This window comes from Anser cygnoides, chromosome 8 (genome assembly GCF_040182565.1).
Source record: "Anser cygnoides isolate HZ-2024a breed goose chromosome 8, Taihu_goose_T2T_genome, whole genome shotgun sequence".
In the NCBI taxonomy this organism is placed as follows: domain Eukaryota; kingdom Metazoa; phylum Chordata; class Aves; order Anseriformes; family Anatidae; genus Anser; species Anser cygnoides.
Genome location: NC_089880.1, coordinates 19,114,082 through 19,138,110, shown reverse-complemented (window position 1 = coordinate 19,138,110; position 24,029 = coordinate 19,114,082). Strand labels below are relative to the sequence as shown.

Here is a 24,029-nt window from a genome sequence, read left to right as displayed (position 1 = left end):
GAAAGACACCAATGCTACATTGCCTGTCGTTTTAAATGATGCTGGCCATGTAGCGCTCGAAGCGTTCAGATAACAGCCAAATTTGTTTTCTAGAAATTCCAGTACAGGAACATGACCTTCCTGGCTGACAACAGCTGATAGCAGCAGCACCTCACCCTCATAGACTGTCCACATCTTCCCCGATAAGGCTCGCTTACGACCAGCTTCAAGAATCACCAGCGTAAGTTTTCCTCAAAAAGCAAAAATGAGTAGGCTGAACCATAAGCAAGGCAAAATGGAAAAAAAAAATGTATTAATGTCAAAGAGAAGACATTTGTGCAAGCGCAACACGGACAGATGCCAAGTCACTACTGGCTTCAAAGACAGACCAGGAAAACTTACCCTCTATTTAACAGCTGAAAATTCTGCCTGATGCAGACCCTGTTATCGGCATCTTTGCTATTGTAAATGCTGATTACTGAACGCACTGTAACTGGTGACATTACCAAAATCTGCTGAGGAACTGCGACGACACCGAACGCTGCATATTAAGTATGAGAGCGCGCGATCTGCAGTGTCTCTGCAGCATATCTGCTTTGTCATATGGCTCAGTTGCTTTCAGATTTCCACATACACTTCCCAGAACTAAAAATATTCTCAGCTCTCAGTAGTCTACAGCCAACACAACCAACCCGTGAAACCACTTCTCTCCACAGAATAACAAAACTGTGTATTAAATTTTATAGGGATAAGGACACATGAAGGGAGCGTTGCAAGAGTCCAATTACTAGACTGTTTTAAAGAGTGATGGTTCACCGGTAGATGTGCAATGAAAGCAAAGTTCCTTCTGAATGATATAGTTTCTTTAGAAAAACAAGGCACAATGGTACAACACAGAAGTACAATTTATTGTTGATTAAATAATTACGGTACAGTGTTATACTTCCTGCTGACGCTCTGCAAGCTAAACTGCAACTGAAGTGAGATAGAAATTCTTAAAGAATAAAAATGCTGACAGGACAATATGCATATTAGCATTACTGGATGTTATCATCGTTGATACAAAAGATATACAATTGCCCTCCTAGAATTTTAGAAGAGGTTATGTGGCAACCAACTAAAACAAAAGTGTACACCAATTTTATTTACTTGAGTTGACTGCAATAGCCAGTAAAGCTATCCCCATCGTGTTGTAGCAATCTGCACAGGAGAAGAAAATTACTGTGAAATAGATCCCATCATTCCAAAAGCTTGATTGAAAGCCAAGCTTCTTCCAAATGTGGCTGTTTCTAAAGTAAGAGTAGCCATCCAATTACTTCAGCTTTCTAATCCTGAATAGGTTTTCTATTACCACTAATAATACACGTATTTGTGTACTTGAAAGAAGATTCCCATGCATATATAATATCCAGGGATGTTACAAAGTACATTAATTGGATAGTGTTTGGACAATTCAAACGCATTTTGTATAGGAACATTTGTATTCAAATGCAGATTAGAACACATACTAGGATGGTTTGAACAATGATACACATTAGCTGTTAATTGATATCGCTATTAAGCCTTTACTCACACCCAGACTTGTTAGCGGTTGGAAGCTATAAGACGTACAGTACTTACTGTTTCCTCAACTTGATCAGAGTGGGGGGAGAGATTGAAAGAAGGGAGGAAAAACTGCAAACCTTTCCATTTCAGAAAGAACGCTCAGCGTTAGCAATGCCTTCCTCTATCACGCTACTCTGAAAGCTGTAATAACGTGAGCTAGCAAGATACCAATAGCTCGTAAGTGCATCAGTATAAAACTGCTGCACTGTACACTGCTTTTCCAAAAAAAAATCTCTGACTACCTATGTTTCCATTATTCAGCAACTGTGACCAGCACTGTCATACTCAGTGGCATATCTGTGGAGCAAAGCATTTAGTTTCTCGGTATGTCAAAAGCCATGTCACGGCTGAAGAAAGTAAGAGAGCTGTCTCTGGTTCGTGTCATGTTTCAAAACAAAACCAGGGGATGTGGTGACAGGCAAGGAACACATAGTCTGAAACCACTGCAGACAAAACTAAAGGTATACACAAACTCTGCGCTTGGTGTGCAATACTGTGAGTTTATATATTATGTGGTGCGTTTACCTAGCGCAAACCACACAGCCGCAGGAGCTCACGCTGAGTATTCTGAGAAACCTTCCCACAAGCTAAGTAATTTAATGATTGGGAAGACGCTGTCAGGTCTAGCTTCCCAACACTGGTAGAAATTTTAAGTGTCAGAAGAACTTATTTTTCATTATGCCAGTAAGCTTTCTCAGTTGTCTCTGGTTCCATAATGTACTACACACCGAAGCAAGTGATAATAATGTGACTGAACTTTAACTGCCCTGTAGCTTATTTGTCTAGTACCATGTCATTTCGATGCAGGTGCTTTATTCATTCTCTGAATTAGAATAAAAGAAATCAGATGGCTGGAATCCTACATGATTGTGAAAAAGAAGAGATTACTCCTATCAACAGCAAAAATCCCGCAAGCAGAGGTTGTATTCCCAATTACCCTGCTTAGCAGAATGCCTGCAAACACCCAGTAGGACAGAAAGGATATATGTGGCTGGAAAAAAAAAAAGGGCAACTGTTTCAAACCTGCCATATTCCTGAGATTGCTGGCCATTTATGAATATAATTTATTACTACAAATATATCCACACTGCACACTGTCCCCTACTAATTTGGGTACCAGAGAAAGTACAGATCTCTGCACAGGTCAGTCCACCCTACTTCTCATTAGCAATGCTCAGTCATTTGACTAATTCACTGCATTTGTAAGGGATATTGCATTCTGGTTATCTTACCAAACACGAATTTGTAGTGCAGAAGCCTGCAGCTGCACGTGGCACACTGCGGCTCTGGCAGAATAAGCAGTGTCAGAGCTGAAAGGATGTAGTGACTGCAGCGAAAGCTGAGAGCGCTCAGCACTCAGCAGAGCCGCACCTATGCATGGGGGTGGCTTGGGGTGCAGGTGTATATGCCTGGAAAAACATACTGAATTTCCACCTTTGTCCCATCTTGGGTCAGATGCTTCGTTCAAGGTATTGCTGAGTCCACACATTTGCCACTCAGAGCTGTATTTCTCTTCACAACGCAAATTAGCCCCATGGCAAGCTCTTACACAATGACAGGCAGACAGCTTCTGAGATCTGAGTCAGATCAAGAAATCTATGCGCTACTCAGAAGCTTGCAATACAGGTATACCATGACATATTTTCCTTTATCTTGCAATGGAAATCTCCTGTTTAGAAAATAGGGCCCTCTACACCCTTCTGAAAAACTTCTAAAAGAGAGAGTGGCTTGTGGGGAATGGTGGCAGGAACAACTAAGGGTGTAGATGGTCAGATGACACAATTCCACTCAGTTAAAATTCGTAGATAGCATTTGATGAAGCAATCTTTTGTTCTGCTGCAACAGAGCAAATCATTTCCACAAGAATGGGCACAAGGAAAAAACCTTTAACGCAAAACCTGCTCCAGGATAATGAATTGTCTTACCAGATGTCCTGACTCCTTTTAGCCCTTCCGGGCTCCACTGTACTCCATGACTGCCACCCTCAGCTTTCAAAGTCAGACCTTTGCAGCAAGTGAAGTGCGTATCCTGTCAAACCCCGCTGCAGCAAGCTGCGTAACAATGCTTGGCAAAACCGCGCTGCAGTAGCCATGAGCAGTTGTTTGATCACAGCGCAGCAGCAAAGGCGGGTACGGGTCACTTCCTCGCGCTCCTCTACCCTCCGTGATGTGGCTGATAACTCTTGACAGGGATAGGCGCAAAGGGTGACCGACCGCTGTGCAGCCATTTGAGCCGACGTGGAATACAAAGTAGATTCTGGGGATCAGTGTCAGCCACCATTTCAGCCAGGGGCAGGCTCCATTTTGCTCTGTGTCACTAAGAACAGATAGACCCATTCAGAGGGCATTTAAAGGCCATGCAAATCAGTTTTAAATGTATAATTTTGTGGTATGGTTAATATCATTTATTGTGAAAGGAGGGGAGTTCTAAGTACAGTATTAAGAATTCTCCTTTCCGAGTGAATGCTGCCTTTTGTTTTAAAAGAAGAAACAAGGACAAAAAAAAAAAAAAAAAAAAAAAAAAGACTATCTGTCTTGCTCCCCCACAAGCAGAATCTGCTCCTGTTCCATATACATAAATGGTAAAATTACCACTGATTTCCTTGCGTCCTAAGTGCTACAGCTATTTACATACCAACAAAGACTCTTCTGCATTAACAAAACATTTGCACAATGTAGGAAACTGCACAGAGGTGGCTGACAGAGAACAAAGAACACAGAAGCAGAATAACAACTAATGCATGAGGATTTTACCACATACAGAAAAAATTACAAATGTTTTTAGCAAATGCCATAGTGAAAGATTTTCCAATAGCTATACCACTTAACAGCAAATTATCTTCTCATGAAAATGGGATTAAATGCAACAGCTTCAAGTTAACTGTTTTAACACTGCATGCGAAGCTAACTTGCAAATAATCACATTTGCTAACACCTAAATTAGACGTTATATAACTGTCAATGTAATTCGATCTTTCCACTTGAAGATTTGGGGAAAGTCAAAAACTGTAAATTCGTGTTTGTGTATTTAAAAGTGAATTTTTTCTAGAACTCCTAGCCTAGCTAAAAAATCATTCAGATGTAGTTTTAAAAGCTGATGTGAATTTATTTATGTTCCTGGATAGAGAGTTGACACTTAGTAACTGGTTTTCCTGTAAAGAGAGCAAAATATTTATTTCTAGGCTGAACATTAACCCAAGGCGAAGGTGTACCAAATGGGTATGTTTGTGAAATACTCTGTTTCCTTTAATGTTACTTTGACAAACATATGCTTTCAAAATTGTATTTTTTTTGCTCCTGTGCCTTTGTATTTGGAAGCCCAAGTGTATTACCAAAACTAAAGAAGCACATTTATATGCACTTTCTTTTACCAGAAAATTCAGTTCCTGGGCACAGAAGAAGTATGGCTGTTTGCAGACCAGAGACAAATAGCTTTGCACCAGCAACTTGCTGCCATGGAAAGCAACATCCTTTCTGGTCAGCCCCTGGAAGCCCGTTTCATAGCCCATACGAACTGAGCTCCCACAGATTTCAGTAGGTATTTTTCTCCAGTAAAGACTAAAAGAGCAGATGCCATCAGGCTGCGCTCTCACAGGGTAAGAACTGTTTCACAGCACAAATAAGGTGTGAAATCTTTTCAAGGTTTCATAATTGGTATTTCTAAGCCCAACCCTACAGCTGTTCACCCTGCTTTGAAGTGACAGCGGCTACACCAGCGCAGTATGAGGAGGCAGGGAACAACGCAGCCAAGCCAAGCCGCCCTGCATGGCGCCCGCAGCCCAGCCCTCTGGCCAGGCCCGGCTGCGCAGACCCTCCGGGGGACGGAGCCTGCATGGCTGCTGGGGAAACCGTGAGAGGTTTCCACATAAATCACATCAGGTGCTGGCTCCTTTCAAACACCCACTCTGCGTGTGAGCTTACCCTGACTGTGCCGTTACTGACATGAGTTGATTTCGAAAACCAGCCAGCGGGGCAGGCACCTGTCGCGGTGCTTGTGCTTAACCACAGCCCTGCGCTTCACGCCTCGGCGCTGCCCGAGGAGCTGCGGGCAGAGGTCCCCCCAACACCGCCTCTGGGGGCGCAGCGCCCTGCCGAGACACCGGGGGGCTGCGCCCTGCCTGCTGCCGCCCTCCGGAGGGCAGCCCCCTCAGCGGCCCTGGCCTCGTGGAGGCCAAGGGCGGGAACCCCGCTGGGCGCTGCGGCACCCTGAGGCCTCACGGGGGCGGCTGCGCCTCCTCGCCGCCGGTTCTCCCGGCACGGCGTCCTCCGCGCCCAGGAACCGCCGCTGCCTCTGCCTCCAGCCGGCTCCAAAAAAAAAAAATCACACTAAATGCCAATATTTTTGTATAAATATCAGTGGGTTTGTGAGGGTTGGGTCATTAATGACACTTAGCGAGGGAAGTGAATCGCAGCCTGACGTTCCCCACAGGGCCTGACAGGAAACCAGCCTGCACCTCAGCTGGGGTGACATCCTTGAATATACTTAACATGCTTAAATTAACAGACGCTATAAGTATTGATTCACGCACTATTAGGAATACTCTACTAGTCTAGGAAAGGTTATCGGAAATAAATGAAACAACATCAGACATAAATCAACCATCTGGTCCACTTTTGTACATACTAAATACCTTTCTTCTGTATGTCTGTACCACACAGGTATACTTGGTACCCTTCTTTCAGCTGGCAGACTGCTCAGTACAGATCGGCCTGTCCCAGCACAGGCCTCTGAGAATACTTATCAGAAGCAGTTTAAAAAGAAAAAGACAAAGTCATGTGAACCCGCTGTCAAAGGATTCTGTTTGAGTAGGGCAAGGTGGGTTGAAGCTGTGTTTCCCCCCTCATGCCAAAAGCAGAATACAGTGGAAGCCTGCCCCAGGAAGAGAGGATTTACAGCTTTTATTAGGTGTTACAGATAATCATAATATGCTTTTTCAATATGGATCAAAGGAAATATACACAATTAATGTGAACATACTGTATTACTAAATTAGTATTACCATGAGAATGAAAAAGATTTTTACCAGACTAGAAGACTGCTTATATCCGGCTAATCTATGTTTTGTGTTGTTGTTTTGTCTTTTTTTTAATTGTTTACAAATAGTCTTGCTATCTTGTATCTTGCAGTTCTAGAGCTGAGGCACTACAGCACAGGCATCAAAAATCTCACCAGAATTCCCAATTTGATATATATACTATAACTAAGATTTAAAAAAATTAAATTCCAGACAACTTCAGTCTCAAATCTCTTAAGTCTCTTAAATTTCTCATAAATTTCTCATAAATTTCTGGATATCAAAAACCTCTAATATACTTCTCCTGAGGTCAATTAACCCCCCTAAATTATTTTTTAACGTATACCTAAAATACATTAGTAATTTACAAACAAGTTTCCAGGTTACATTATTAGAAAGTAAACAAGTCTTTGGTAAATACCTACTAATCTGTTCTTTACTCAGTTTAAAAAATAATAATAATTTTAAATCTAGATTAGCTGTTTGGTTTTTTTTTAATAATTATTTATGTAACGAATAAGGCTTATATGGCGCAATGCTGAATGAGATGAAAGGGTATATGTAGAAAACCTGAATGATGCTTTCAGGTTACAAGTCCTGTTGTGTTCCTGTTCTGGCTCAGTTTCTTTTTGTGCCCTTCAGCCAGGCCGAGGAAGCTGAATGAGAGCTTTCTACTGAATTATATTTCCAACATTTAAAGGTGTCAACAAGTCTAGAAAATACTGTCTAGTTAAACAACACATTCTACAGTATGTACTGGATTGTATGCTAAAAACTACAGCAAACCAATTAGTATAAGGTTGAAATAATAAATTATAGCTGCAGTATTTCCTAAAAATGTCTGCTTTACCACTTGTGTAGTAAAACAGAAAACCTATCCACTATGCATGCTTGCACAAGTTGTAGGTGACTGCTTGCTCCCAAAGGAAACTTAAAGGCACAGGCCATAGGTAATGTGAATGAAAGCTAGTTAACAAATATTGGCTTCTGTTTTATTACAAAAATCCAGTTAGAAACTGAATGCATGAACTGAAATTTTTACTATTTGCATAAAGAATGCCTTCACTTTGACTAAAAGATACTATGCCATGTCCTTTAAGAAAAGTAAAAGCACTAAGCAGGACCCATAATTTCAGAGGAGAAATGAAAAAAGATATCTGTTTCAGGTTTGGCTTACAGAGTTTGGGGGATTATTTTAAACATGTCCAAGAAATTATCAGATTATTTTTAATAATTATTACAGTTTTACTGTTCTACTACATTTTTTTAATCATCTGTCTAGTTAAAGGATCAATTACATTTGAGACAATAAATAGTATACTTTACAATAAATAATATTCAAGTCAAAGTATTGTACATACAAAATAATGTAACACTGTAATAGGATCTTCAAGATCAATTTCATTTCTATATTCTGCAGCAAAAATAACATTTCTAGTAGGAATTACTTATAAACCTAGCAAGATCTACACATTCAAATGTGTGTAAACAGCTTAACAAGGTTTATTATGCTTCCAGAAAAGCTATGCTTTTACAGTAGTTTTTCAGCTAAATGTTATATATTAACTACCATATTATGATAACAGTGCTTGCATTTAGCTCCATGACAAATTGTGACAAATTGAAAAAAAAAATGGAGTGCTATTATTTACAAAGAAAAGTAACTTTTCTTTTGCTTCACAAGTGACTATATCTGTGTGTGAACAAAATGTTAGGGCGAGGCATTCCAGATGAACTGCAGCTAAGGTTGGACGAGGATGATTTCGTGATGAACTGTGAAGGTCCTGGCAACAAACACCTAGAAATGATATAGAAAAACACAGCCGAATTTACACATAACATTCAAGAGTGAAAGAATTAAGAGCCATACCCTGTAATTGTTGTATGTAGGAAAATATGTGCAATAAGCACTACTTATAAAACATACAGAGCACTAGGCATTAACTGACTCAGAAAACAGATCTTAAGGTCAGAGAGAGTCTTAGCAAAATTTCAGGATGTCGTATTACAACCAAGTATCTTGCCAGTCTTCTTAAAGCAAGAAGGTAAATTAAACAATGGTATTCTGTGCAACACTACTATCAAACATTAACATTTCATGCTTTGTTCTCTGTTATTATAGTACTACTTGCTCAATTTAAATTGGGTAAAAACTGCAGTTGTTGTTAACTATGTTATTAAAAGTAAAGTTCTAAGAAAACATTTATTAGAGGAAAAAAATAGAATTATTCAGTTTTGGTTTCCTGTTCTAATTCCCTAAAAGTACACATGCTATCATCACCACTCTAGTAAAACAAGAAACAATGATGCTACAGCATAGTAAGTCACATCAGTGACTATTTATCCTTTAAAATTCAGGCAGTTATATAGCACGTATCTTACACAATACTACAAAAAAAAAATTATCATGTCTAATATTTATTCTTAAATCTGTTTCATGTTATCATTTCCTAGTAGTTGCAGAAGTATGAGTACATATGAGTACAGTAAGTGTGCAGAAATAACATCCACACTAAATCAGAGGTTCCTAATGAATGATGTCAGTGTTAGGATGGATTAGTGTAACACGTTGTATAAATTATTGCTTTAAAAATGTTGCATCATTCTGGTGAATCATACTGATTAATGACGAATAAGTTAAAACACTGATCCTACCAGTCACGTGTTATTATCAAATGTTATTATCACCAATTCATTTTTTCAAAAATTTACCAAAAAGAGTGTGATTTGGTATGGGTTGTTGGTGAGCTTGACAGCTCACTACCTCAGCAGACTGAGTCCTACATTTGCTTGATCTTAAAGTGAACAGTTCTGATGCTTCTCTAAGAATACTCCATAAGGTTACTTAGCAAGCTGTAAGGATCTAGCAGTAGATGGTATTTTTCCTCATTTCTTAAATTTTGAAACATGGGTGAATTTATCAAAAATGAGAAAAGTCTGGCTTTTTGCACAGTTTATTTTTCAGCTATTATTTAAATGAGGTTTTTGTATATTTTTTTTGAGGTCTGTTGTTTTATTTATACTTAATTTTGTGAGAAAAAAATACATTAATGCACATTTACATTAATACTTTAATCTCTTCATCACATACAGTGGATTTACAGTTAGGATCTGGAACTGAGAACAAATCCAGAAAGTGCAAAAAGAACTCTGTTTTCATAGCTTTTTTCCCTCTCCACATAGAAATCTATTTTCCTAAATAAAGAGATATCTATTTGCTAACTGTGAAGCCTTTAGTCATCAACACAAACCTTTAAAAAAAAAAAAAAGTTTTCTGGTCAGAAAAAAAAAACAAAGGAAGTTCTTCAAATTAGATTTTATAAAGTCTTGATAAAATTAACTTCTTGTACATTTATTAAATTATACTATGATCTCTTGCACTTCACACAATTTTCCTGTCACTCAAGAAAACTGTTGGTAGTAGTGCAGTTTCTTACATAATTTAGAAACAGAAACCTAGATGATGGAAAGTGAAATAGTACTGTGGTTCTCCCATTTCTAGAAAAAAAAGTTCACTGTCTTACACATTGTGGGGCAGGCACCGTGGGCAAGAGCATTTATTTCCACACATACTTTCATTTTACAGATTCAGAATATCATGGTTAACTAGCATGTTGCTTTATACATAGTAGAGATGGAGATTAATATAAAGCCATTAACTTCAGTCAGAGTTGTCATGCCACCACACTGCTGAAGAAATATCATTATCCAGGACATAACAAATCCTAGATTCCTCTAGCCTCTGAAGTTATGAACAAACTTCCATTCAGTGTCAAAATAAACACAGAAACCAGAGATGAAAAAGTCCTGTTGGATCATCCACTTCACTGCTTTCCAAATGCAAGATTGCTAGCTGCAGTACATAAGAGTAATCTCATCTGATCAGTTTGAATAGTTTGCGGTTGGTTATGACGAAAAATTTTCTGCAGTATTAACAGTAAAAGCAATAAAAACTTCAAGCCTGAAGATTTTCTACTCTTTACTAGGCTAAATGACTTTACCATATTCCTGCAACAGCTCAGTAGATGTTAATATTGAATATGATTTGTTTTGTGACTAAGATACTTCTACTTTTGCTATGACCAAATTCAGTTTCTAGGTGGTTTTAAATTATGTTAGATCGCCTTAAGATTCATATGACAGTAACAAATGCGTTCAGTGTATCAAATAACCAGCCTGAGATATACCAAGTACACAATTAAGTCATAACATAAATTTAACAGATAATATATCAAAGGTTCACTTTTCACATGGTATTTAACTCATAAAGCCCTTCTATGATATAGTGTCTGTAAGATGCTTTATATAAACAAAGCATTAGTAAGTTTATATACATAATAATTCAAATTGCCATTATGGATAGAAATCGGAACCTAAGTAATTTGAAACTTACATTTAATTTTCCATCTAAGACTGTTGAATTAGAGATCATCAACTCCCACAGTTGGAGCATTTCCAGTAATCCCTACACTGACAATATAATCCTTATTGTATCCGGTAGGAGAACTAAACCAGCCAATGCAGAATCAGGTAAGTGCCAAATATTTTTTTTCTTTTTTACTATATGATGCTGTTTTGCAAGGTTTGAAAATATATTTATGCTATGTGAGATGAAATAATAAAGCTTTAAAACTGTAGGTTTTGGAAGTCAACTTTGCAAAACTGTGCAATACAGTAAATCAGATGGCACTTACCTGACCCTTGGCTGGAGTTGTGCCCCTATAGCATCCCACTGCGCATGTGAAGCCAGAAGTATCATACATGTTAGGATACTTCTAAGAATGCAAATCTGGAATCACTGACTTTGAGGGATCTGAGGAGCGGAAGAAAGGAAATTTTCAGTTCGCTTTACAGAAAGCCTCTGCTGCAGCTACTTAGGCAGTAGGCAATCAAGACTTTAATAAGGGTAGTTTCACACAAATGCTATATAGCAAATTTCTTCATCGCATTTCATGAGTGAGCTAGAGAGCTTAGAATGAAAGAAGCAAGGACCAGGGGAAATGTTGGGGTTTATTGCCCCCCCCTTTTTTAATACTTAGTGAATGAGGCTTAAAGGGAAGTGTAGCAGTAACAGCAATATTATCTTTAATCATAATTTTGAATGAGAACATTGAAATACATACCTTGTATCATCCCAGCTGGGGCTAATTCCAGTCAATGATCCTCTGGAGCCCGATGAATATTTGTAAACCACTAGTAGGCAGTGTTTACAAAGCTGTACTATCCGTTGGCAACACTGGAGTTGCTCAGGAGTCACCACCTCTGCACTTTTACTGAATATGGTTTCCCAAGAGCTCCTGTTATGGAAACAGACACGACTTCATGTTTTCTGCCGCAGACTGCAATCTGAGAGCTTTACTGCTTTATATCAGATTTAACAATAAAGGAACAAAAGAAAATGCATGAACTTGCCTGTTTACAGGAAAAGAGAGTCCAAAACACGTTAAAAATTTAATCTTCATATGTGAAATGTCCACAAGTCACTTTTCATTTGGTGTATTCCTTAAGTATTTATAGGGCCATTACTTAGGTTTAGCACGTAAAGATTTACTGTCACATAATTATATATGGTGTCTTACAACAGGAATGACAAAAAATACAATTTTTAAACAGGCTACAACCTGAATGCAAATATGATGTGATATTAAGGAAATTAATGAGTAATGTGTTATTTCTAAACATCTACACAGATTAATAATCTTTACTTTTATTTTAAGTTCATGATACTAAGAAGAAGCAAATACTAAAAGAATATAAAGGAGATTAGTACGTGCTCTTTCTTACCCAAATAATCATAAGAGGAAAGTTTCTAAGTTTAGTCATTAAAATACTACTTATTGTTCCACCTGCTCATATGGGGTTGGTCTTTTTCTATTATGAAATGGCGGTGGTCTTCTACCATTAAGTGCAACTTGTGAGGTATATCTACAGAAGCGTTCTTTTTGGAAATGTGGACCAGAATACTTTTGTTTCCTTAAAGAGCCATTTCTCTTTCATAATATTATTATTAAAGGTAAACAAAAAAACACGTACCATACCAATGTGAGCCAGGGATGTTTTATCCCAGAAGACAAAAATAGTTCTGTGTACCCATTAACACCTGTGTTTGTATTTATGTTATGTTCAGTGCAGAAATCTTACCAGATTACAGACCATAATATATGTTCTAAAGGCAACATGGTCCCTGCGAAGACCTTTTTTTCCATCAAAACATTATCTAGTAGCACAGATGGCTTGTAAGCTTGAGGTTTTTTATTTGGTTATGAAAGAACCACTTCACAGAGTGAGGAAAATTTGCTGCATCCATTTTTGGGGTTCAGCATAGCATCCAGGATGATTTAGTCTTGTCCCACTGAGATCAGTAGTAGATTTTGCATCCCTGAGGTAAGAAGTTTGTTCTTAAAACACTGGATTTTAGTACATATCAAAGAACCAGCATGTCTACTTCATCCTAATGAGATTTTTAAAATTACACTGTATTATGATGCAATTGTGAACATTAATGTCCAAAACATAAGTTGTATGTTTATCTAACTGATTTTTCAGCTTGGATCCCTAGTCTAAGTAGTATGTTTGAGCTGAAACCGTTCAGTCCTACAGAATTGCTACTGCACACATAATTTTAAAGTTAGAGAAGCATTTTTCTCCTTAATTCTTAACCATATAATGAATTAAGTAATATGGTTTCTAAGGCATCAAGTCTGTTTATTTAATAAGCAGAATAATTATACTACTTCAAGAATTACTGCTTTCTTTAATGTATTTTTCTCAATATTGTTTCCTGTCCATGAAATTTTCACATTTGCTATTATGTGAAAATTAATCTACTGTCTTCATTCTTTCCTCCACTACGTGACATCTGGTGGAAGCAGCAAGATGAAGTTCTAAGTATTACATTCATTCACCAGATTCACAGTGTTGCACATAATTATATTCTAATTTAACCTATAAATCTCCAAAATCTCTTGCTAGAAAACTCTCCTGATAAATTTCTTAAACTCTGGGCTTTGAGGTCTATAATCACTTTCTGACAGTTATGAGGGATTTTATCAGTGAAGAGGAATATGTGGCCTGCTATAATTACGGCTGACTATGACCACAGTGATATACAATTACCAAACAAAGACTGATATTTGGAAATCTATATGAAATCTCATTAAAATTCACACATATGTGTGTCTGTGCAATCTCCTCTATATGCTACACAGATTCAGTTCATACTCCGTTATCCTGCAGTCAATAAGGACTGGAGTACTGTTACCCAAGGAAGCAGTTTATTTGTTATGCTGTAGCTTTAGTTTCCGTACATGAGTAAGAAATAATTGAGCACTCACTAGATCCAGAGGAGAGTATTAGGCTTGGTTGTGCAATATTGTCAATTACATCTCATTCTTTTTAAAACCATCTGAAGTCAACTGGTTCTACCAGTTTTCTATTATTAATTTTATTTGTTTACTATACAGTAAAACAACTGTAGCTTTATGAAACCATCTACATCAAGGTTATTTCACTGAGGTTTTCTTTGTTTCTTTGTCTGTTCTTTTTACTAAAATAACATGTGCCTAGCAGAGAACTAACTGCAAGAGGCTATGACCTCTGTTCTCTGGAGACATACATATTATTAATAGTGAAAGTGCCATATTGCTTGATATATTTTCACATACTTGTGTTGTTTCTTAATTATCACGCTAATACTCCTTCCCAACACCCGTCCCCAGAATCTACATGTGCCCTACGTTTATTCCAATCTGTTCTTTCAAATGACACAATTAATGCTAAGGACAACTGATGAGAAGCTGGCCTCTGCTACAGGGTTGTCTTAAGGTCTGTGTTGAGGATTACATGGCAAGAGTGATGCTTGCAACTGAATAAACAGCCTACTGACGAGGTACAAACATCCTTTTGGTTTGCTTACTTCTGTGAATTTTGTACTAGGTATATTACTTGTGGAGTGATCTCTACAAATACTGAGTATTTGTATATTATTTTTACAGTATTTTTTAGAAATTTTACAGAGAACTCCTCTTACAAGGAATTTGATATTTGTCAAAGAATTTAGCTCCATTCTGTAGTCAGCTGAGTCTTGTTCTGCATGTACAAAGACATTGCTAGATGTGAAATCCTACTCTTCATTGAACTCTTCTGCTGGCTCAAAGACTGTTCTTCTGAGCCAAGTGAATAATTGAACTGTTCATTGTTTTTAACAAAAAGAAATAGTTGTAGAGGAAAAAAAATCTGAAAATTTTCATGCATATTAGAAGGTCTGCAAAAGGGCACACTAAAAATAAGATTCAAAATAGTAACAGCATTATTGAAAGAGAAAGTATTTATAATATTTTATGACAACAGAAATTGAACTTTGACTCAAGAATTCACACACCTCTTTTGGCATGAAGAAGAGCCCCTGCAGCTGTTGAGGATTATGCAAAGGAAACATTTTAGCTTGGAAACACGGAAACTTTCGATTGGAAACACAGCTTTTTCTCACTCCAGGTTTAAAACTTTTGGAACATGCTGCATTCCCAATAGCTACCTCTAGCAAGTCTTAGGACTGACATTATCTGCATGTTCCCACAGCCCATGTCAGTGAAAAAAAAAAAAAAAAAAGACTTAACAGCTCACACAAAAACAAACCTTCTACAATGAAGAAGATCATAGTAAAAGAAACAAACAAACTGATGACTTTTTGGATACTCTCAGATCCCTCATTATTGTTAGCACATTTTTCTGTTCTGTTGGGAGACAATTGACAAGTGCACTACATGCATTCTCTACCTACGACAAATGACTATAAGTGAAGAATATGTTAAGCTGATTCCTTTGTACATACAATAGCCATCAGCACACTATGTGTGCTTCTTGCAGTTAATTTTTAATTAATCTCTTAAAATACCTTATGCAAGCTACTCAAAACCCATCCTGTACTTTATACGTTGTATATATTGACAGAGAAAATGTCTTTTTGTATGCAATATATTTTATATTTACACATTCATATTTTCATTTTATCAAGAAGTTTGGAGGGGAGATTGCTTTATTATACCAATTATCTGTTTCTCTAGATCTGTCCTTACATGAATGCCATTGATTTCAGGAATGTACATTTTGAAGTACAGGATACTGGACTTTTAAAATACGGCCTCATCCTTTTTCTCTCCATTAAAAATTTTTATTTGCAACCCAAACCAAAACCATCTGCTTACCTCAGTGCGCATGTTTCCTGGTCTGCATATACTTAAATACCCACCAGTGTGTGAAACAGCAAATGTAATCAAGCACAAAAATTCAAACTCATTATTTGTAAATCACAAAACAGATATTGCTTTTGGCAAGAGATATCAGCTGCACCTGTGACCGAATTTTTCCCTTGCAAGTCTTAAGATAATTATGATTTTGTATAGGGTAAATCCACATTCGACAGTGCAGGCCAGACGCCTAAAAATTGTGGAGTATCCAATTGAAAGAGTCAAACAAAAGCTCAGCTGTTCTGAAAATTAGTTTATTTCCTTAGATTATTATCTTTGTAGAAACCTTACTAGATGTCCTTTTCCATTACTGAAACGGTTAGCCTAGATTATTAGATTTCTGATTATACTGTATGTTGTTTTAAAACAAGTTCAATGTATTACAGCATTCTCTTGAATGAAAATGAGCAGCAAAGTATGCCATCATTGTTTGTAGCTGTGAAATTATGAAGAAGATTAAAATAATAAGTAAAATGGGCTTACCCTGAATTACAGAAACAGTTCCACAGGCCTTGACCATGGCTCCAAAGTAAGCGATTAAATACACGGTTAAAGAGACGGTACAGATGTAAGTTTTCAATGTCTGGAGCCTTCCAGACATGCTGGAGGACTGCACGAACACTTGTCTTGACTATATCCAAAAGCTAAGAAAGAGTACTTGAATCAAGTCAAAGCAAAGGCAGATTGCAAAACCTAAAACCAACTGTTCTCTGATTCACTGCACACACAGCTGACTGCATAGCTATAAATTCTCACACATCTACATTTCATTTCTGTGCATTCATCAGCAAATTTTTATGAGACGCTTTTTCTGTCAATAACATTTCGGAAAACTAAATCAAAATGTTTTATTTTTATTGCTTTCCTATTTTTTTTTAGTCTGTTGAATACTAGCTAGTTTAAATGACAAAAAACATTTAAAAGGAAACAAAAATGGATGCAATTAAAGACTAAAAGCAACATAATTAACAACCCAAATATTATATACTTGAAGATTATCTCTTCTCCTTTTCCCCCTCCCTTTTTAAAATACCAGCTACTTTATAAGAACTAGAATGTCCTGAAAAGCTAAAGCTGCTTTTGGTTTAATATCCATTGAAACTCAGCATTACCCTAGATCAAACTATTTTGGTTTAGCAGTAAACAGGGTAGCGAAATAAATAAGGAAAAAGAAACAGGAAGATTTTTAAAACATTATTGTTTATAGAAATTAAAGAGATTTATTATATACATTTAATATAATTTAATATATTTACATGCAAATGTGTAAAGATGTTGAGAAAAGAAAAGAAGCTTCTAAGCTGCATTCAGTGGAGCAGAGTTTTTATCCAGGAAGTCTTAGCTACTCAGACACTCATAGGCAGTTGTACATCCAACTCATCAGATTCCTCTTTGATACACCTTTGCACACCCCACTGAACTGGGACACGAAGGTGGGATTCATCACACTTGTTTTTACATCTGTAAGTTCTCTTAAGTCTTTTAAGTTTCCTCCATAGTCCCTGGAGGGAAACAGGCTGCAGAGCACCTTGACTTCTGTTTATTTAGATACTGTCACAAAAAACAGGAATAGGAAGTAGTACTTTCCAGAATACTGAAGTAGTACTTAGGCCCCTCACTGGCACTCTATACACTCAATATTTTCCCAGGAAACTGTCAGATGTGTATGACAAATGGATTCATATGGTTGAATATCTGACTCTCAAAAGGTGAAGGAGATTTAGTAAAAACAGTAGTGTAGAATTTCAATTTTTTTGGTCCTGCATAGCAAACTGTTGTTCATAAATAGAATTATTAGACAAAACTAACAAAACAAAGCAAAAAATAAACAAAATGCTTGCAGGGACACAGTAACAGTTTACAGTACAGAGCTTAGTGGGCAGAAAACCTGTAAGTGCTTGATAATGAAATATGTAATTTACATTTTATTTAAGGTCTTTTTTGAAGACCTAGGATTGTCTGCATGTATAGGCCTTCTGCTAATTCCATGCACGCAATTACTCAATGGGAATATAATGCTGTCCACTCTGTTGGGAATCTTTATGAATGCAGGTGTCTAACACTAAAAGCATGCCCATGATCTCTTCCTCCCAAAGAGTGAGATAGAAAGAGTAGTACATTATACACTAAGGAAAGTGATCCCATTTAGTGACTGCAGGAGCTATATCCATTTTTGGACTGCCCCACACTTGTAGGAAGAATCTGGATTTTCAGACATTCTCTTAACAGCATGACCCTACTTGCCTTAATGCTCATCAGGCAGCCTTTCCTTTGTGCCTCCCCTCCCCTGCCTAAGACTTACCCACAAAAATGGCCACTAAAGTCCCTAAATTACATAAAGGGTCAACTATACCTTTTTTTGCAATGCTACATTGACTAATTGTCATTTGTCTCCATGGGTAAAACAGAACAATTCCATGGAATATAACTCTAACTCACTAGTCTAAAAGACACGTACTATGAAGTATGATATTAAATGTGCAGCCCCCTTCTTTTACTTTAGCACCTGGAGTTAACAAAAACTAAAGACAGAACCTTGCATCTTAAAGCAAAGCTGCAGACTGCCAGGTAACACGGGAAAAAAAATCTTCTGTTCTGTTTTTACTGTGTTGACATTGCCAGCATGCCAGAGGGGAAATCATCTCAGTTAATTGTTCTTAATTTGCAAACACAGCCTCAATCATCCATTTAAGAAAAAGAGACAAGGCATTGCACAAGGGCTGGAACTTATGGAAACTACTGCCCCCCTCTTCTGAGCTAATATCCCTAGATTGCCTTCATCTTTCTGTTTACGTTAATTTGCATCATCAACATAACCAATTATTTAGACGTAACAGAACAAGATGTTATAAAAGAGTACATTCAAAACAAGATGTACAGACCCTCTGGTAACCATCAAAACACATTTGAAAGAAATTATATAAAGTGATGCAAAACAAAACAGTCACAACTCCTTCCATACAGAAGTCTCCTTTTCCTAAAAGTCTTGGGAGTCTAAATTTCATTTTAGAATGCATTGATTTCATTGGAATACTCTCAACTTTCTTCTAAATGCATCCTTTACCTCTGCTGTAATGTCATAACATTAGACACTGAGAATATGAGCAGGAGTTTAAATTTTTCTACATCACGTAGAATAATACGTAAGAAAATAGAGCTGTCAGGTATGAACACTGTGAAATCTAGTGTATTGCCCAGGTATTTTCTCCTCGTGTTTTAGAGTTTCACAGTTATTCTAAAGTACAGTGAAGGGGATTGAGTTTCTGTTTTGTATTTCACAAAGTTACAGAAAGTACCTTTGAGATAGATTCCTTACTTGCATAAATATTCTTCACCTTGAGCTCTCTTCTGCTTTACCCACCCCACTGGAATATAAAACATGCTTCTTCCAAATCAACAAAAGCTTACACATTTGACAGTCCTGAGCTGCAATGTCATTGTCAAAGTTAATCCATTTTTATAAACTACCCTTCTAAGAATAACTGTCTGAATGCTTGAAGGGATTGAGGTTAAAAACAGTTTTAAAAAAATTATTACCAGTGCAACCAAAGATGAAGAGCCCATTAGTGCTTCAGGAATTATTAAGTCTCCCAGGTTGTAAAAGATGTCCTCACAAGAACAGCAAGGAAATCCACATTTCTGGTTGTGTAGTTTTTACTAAAGTAAGTTTTTACTAATGACCTGGCAAATCAACCTGTATGATTTTGACTTTGTTAATGTGCCCTTGGCTTTACATGACTGTCAGTCAAATAAAGGACAATACTACCCTTTTATTGTAGACTTTCTGAAATAATGCTTACAGGATAAAATTCTGACAAGAAGGAAAAAATATATATATAGTAAGAGAAGAAAAAAGAGGAGAAAAAGAGAAAACAGGAATGAGAGAAAAGGGTGGAAAGAGGAGACAGACCGGGGAGAAAGAAGGAGGGGGGGAAAAAAAGAAAAAAGAGAAAAAAAAAGACACCTTAACCAGTCCTCTTGGAAAGCCCTGTATCTCAGCTGCAGTGAGGGGCCCCATCTGGCAACTCCTACCCACACTCATGGCTGCATAGATTAAAGGAGGCAATTCTGGCAACACATCTCCAACTGCCCCAAAGATTTCTGCTGAAAATGAGATCCCCACTGCATATCCACAATGTGCATTTTGGGCCCTGTTAGCTATGTATCTGTCTCCCTGTCCTTTCCTCCCACCTCTCCTCCCTCCCTCTTCCCAGCAGCCCTTCCTCCATATGACCATTTTCTAAAAGCCCTCACTAAGCCTCTCTCCGGATTTGGACTAAAGGCTACAGCTGCCACATGCGCACAGTAATAAAGACTTATGTGCATGTATATTGGGATTGCAACACTCTTTCCTGTAATTAAAATTAGATCATTTTAAGCAAAGGACTATTAGGCAGAAAATTTCTAGGTATGAATCAAAAAATTACACAATTTCAGCCAATGAAAATTACACGATTTCAGCCAATAGTTGCTCTACTGATTCCAGTCAATGGCACAAGAAAGAATTCTGCTGTTATATTGTTGCCACTTGACACAGTTAAAGAATAATTTTGGTTAAGTTATAGCCTCCTACATTGTCAAGTTTGTCATGTCTAATTTAGTTTTAAAAGACTGTATAGATACATATTCCCCTTAATATCTGAACTTGATAATTTAACTGGAATAGTCAAATATTTTTCTATCATATGACATCAAATTAAATTAACGTTTTCTCTGTCCAGTATGAAAATAAAAGCATTTAATGCCATGTTGAATAAGATACAATTCGAAAGACTGAGGATCATAGTGCTGATTTTATAAAAGTTGAGATGAGGACCCAAAATTGTTCTTTTCCTCCATAATAATCAACCAACCTTTTCCAACGATAATATTTATCATGTGTGCAGCATTTTGATTAAGTTGCTTTCTTTTATGGTCTATAAAAATAGATTGTGAAACTGAGAAATACAGAGATTAAATGCCTGGAACAGATATGCTAATCCACATAATGTGGCAGTGACTGAGACAGAGAAAGACCCAAATAGTGCTTCAGGGTCACCAAAGTATTAACAATACTCTCAAATAAAATTTCTTCTACATTAAGGAAAATGACTGTTACACTGGGAAGATGATTTTGACTGACGTATGTTATGACATATAGATATGACTGACATACTACAGCATGTCAATTTTTAAACAGATTAAAAATTGTTTAGGTACTATGTACAATGCTAGCTACTAGATAGCAGGTATGTGAAGACAGAATGGTAAACAAATCTAATTAGCTTTTGAAAGACTAAACCAGGTAGTTGAACACTAACAATGACAATAATCTTTGCTTGGCAGGCACAATTTTTTTACTTTTATTTTTTAATATGACCTGTTCTAATGGTGTGGGTCAAAGATCCAAATAATCAAGTTCAATATTACTAGTTCTAAGGGAGTGTTAATAAACCAGTCAGTAATTTCAGACCAGAAATACCTTTATCAATCAGCACTAATTGTTCATTTGTTTGCTCGTCTTCCACCAGCCTAATTTTTAAAGAATTTTATTTGCAATTACATTTCAGGATAATTATGTTTGTCTAAACATGGAGCATTATCTTTTCCTGCAATGGACTTAATTCATACATATGTTAATGATACTAGCCAATATTGTAATGTCAAGTCACTCCCAGCTACTGCTAAATACCAGTAGACACACCTCTATTTATCTACATCAGATAGTATTGAGAAAATGAAATCTGTATCACTTACTTTTCGTTGCTTTACAGAATCCAGTTTTACCAACCAATATGATGCCACTTTTGTTTTATGATGCTTCCAATTATCCATTATCTATAGTCATTGCAAAACACAAGATAAAAAAAATGTGCATAGAAACAACCGAAATCTGGTGTTTTATTTACAGACATTCCTAATGCTTAAAAAGCGTGCATATTTAAGACGCCTGTGAAAAGTTTTCTCTAAGAGAAATAGAAAAGATTTGCAAATTTATATGGAGGAACATTTGTAATTAATCCTACCATCTTTTCTACCTGATTTTTAAAGTCCTACACTACAAAGCAGAAAGAAGCTCGTCTTGACTGACACAGTTGTGATTCCTTCAGTACAGCAATAAGAGTTCAATAACGCATAACTGTTTATCAAATCAAATAATAATTTTTTTGCTTCGTAAAGGACATTAGACATATTTTGAAAACAATTCATTCAAAATTTCTATAAATGATCACGTGAACTGCAATACTGTGAATGAGAAATATTCTTCTTTTATGATGTCTGTTAACAAAATTGCTTGAGCTATTAACATAAAATTTTCATTTTTTCTTTCTATTGTATTCTAGACCTATGACAAGTTCTGCCTAACTGACAACTAATATACAATTACCTGTTTCCTTCCATGATGAAATATTATTTACCAACAAAAACTGGTTAAAGCCATAAGAGAATTCTGCAATAAGAAAGTGCATTTATAATCATTCTACTGTTGTATTAAAAAGCACCACTAGATGGAGTGCATATACAAACGCACATGCTCCCATATATAAATAAACACACACACTCCCCATTTCTGAGAGAAAATTTAATGAAGGATTTTATTTCTACTTCTAGGAAGAAGAAACTAAACATGCTACTTATGAATGCTGTCTCCTAGAATGACCTAAATCATCCATCAGTACAGGACAATATAATTCCTTTCCACTGTGATGTAGTCACACAGGTTACTGGAGACATAATCAACACATTTCTAAGATTTTGAAAGTTTGCAGAACAAAGGGCATTTCCAACTGGATAATGAATTAGTTTGATGAATTCTAACACACCATGGACTGTGCTTACTACATCAGAATACAGGTGTTAAATGACCAGATCCCTCTATATTTCCACTAGATTGAGAAAAGAACTTTCCTGTTTTCTTCTTTCACAAGCTGATGTTAGTTTCTTTGCACTAGATATTTACAAGGTATTTAAATACCATATATTTTTTGCTTATATATCTGTATTTTAGGCATTGCTTATTAATTCCACTTTAGATCAGGGATTGTTTCACATTTCTTTGAGGTGATGAGGCTCAGAGCCACGTTGGATATGAGAAAACACAAGCTGGCAGACTAGAAGAGCCAAAAAGTATGAATAGTGTTCCTTATGACCAGCAAGCTTCCAGCATACTGTTTTGAGTTCTCCAGTATGCCTATTCAAGAGCAAATTAAACACATCAGGATCTGTACTAACAGTATCAGATGAAATATAAACTGTTAATGAATTGTAACATTATTCTTAGCTTACTTAAAAGTTTTAACTTTCTACACAATGAAAAACTGTATTTTCCTAACCTTTCTGATTGTTTCTCATATACTTTATAGAGACATAAGAATGTTTTCAGTGCTGCTCTTTTAAGCTCAGAAAGCATGCAAAGCTCCAAGCTTTTGAAATCTTTTCAATTATCCTGAGTTATGGAAGTTTTAAGGCCACAGGAGCTCATGAATCATAAATTGAACTTTCTACTTTCCTTCATTTTAGTGGCTTAAACACTACCTAGCTTGTAATTCTTCTTTCTTATTTATAGATACTTACATCTTCTATAATTAATTCTGATTCTTCATCTGTTTTGCCTGGGAACTTCATTCTCATGTCATTGAAAATGAGCAGAGTCTCTTTTGTCAGAGCAACTTCTTGCTCTTTCGTTTTCTGTTGCAGCAAAGACTCATTCTAAAAATATGAAATAGAGGAAAAAATCCAGGTGTGCTATTAGATCACATATTGGGAACAAAGATGTTTCCTTGATAAATAAATATATAAATAAATAAAACCTCTAAACAGGGTGTTATAAAATGCATTTATGAAGTGTAGAAATGTAATATCTAATACATACCTAATATACACAAGTATGCTTTTCACATTAATCCATCAGGGTTACTTTAAGTTGTCAAGAAATGCAAGAAAATCAGAGTTTGAATGCATGTTTGTTTGAAAAAGATACGCTAATATATATTAGATATTCATGATGCCCACCATTTAAAATATAAACTTGAAATGCAGACAACAAATTTGGAAATTAAATTCAATATAATGAACAGAAATTATTAATAATAATAAACTTCATTTCAGTTCTGCACTGTGACAAATTTGATTTACAGTTTTAACAGAAAATGCCAATTACATGAGAAGTAAGGACATTTTGCTCCAATTCTGGTGAGTGGAGTTCA

General features: G+C 36.5%; 1 protein-coding gene across 8 annotated transcripts in view; it reads right to left on the bottom strand.

Annotated features, from left to right (window-relative positions):
- Positions 1 to 6,459: 6,459 nt before the first annotated feature.
- Positions 6,460 to 24,029, bottom strand: part of TTLL7 (tubulin tyrosine ligase like 7) — a 72,131-nt gene continuing 54,561 nt past the window's right edge. For 6 of the 8 annotated variants that reach the window (XM_048059158.2, XM_048059161.2, XM_048059162.2 and 3 more), the window contains 5 exons: positions 23,398 to 23,532; positions 21,580 to 21,660; positions 16,327 to 16,487; positions 11,722 to 11,895; positions 6,460 to 8,396 (listed from right to left, as the gene is read on the bottom strand). In XM_048059158.2, the coding sequence (XP_047915115.1) occupies positions 8,276 to 8,396; positions 11,722 to 11,895; positions 16,327 to 16,487; positions 21,580 to 21,660; positions 23,398 to 23,532 (672 nt within the window). In that variant the 3' untranslated portion in view covers positions 6,460 to 8,275. Of the gene's footprint in view, positions 8,397 to 11,292; positions 11,412 to 11,721; positions 11,896 to 12,739; positions 12,978 to 16,326; positions 16,488 to 21,579; positions 21,661 to 23,397; positions 23,533 to 24,029 lie in introns of those variants that run through there. The other 2 variants (XR_010833361.1, XR_010833362.1) reach the window with 2 other exon arrangements.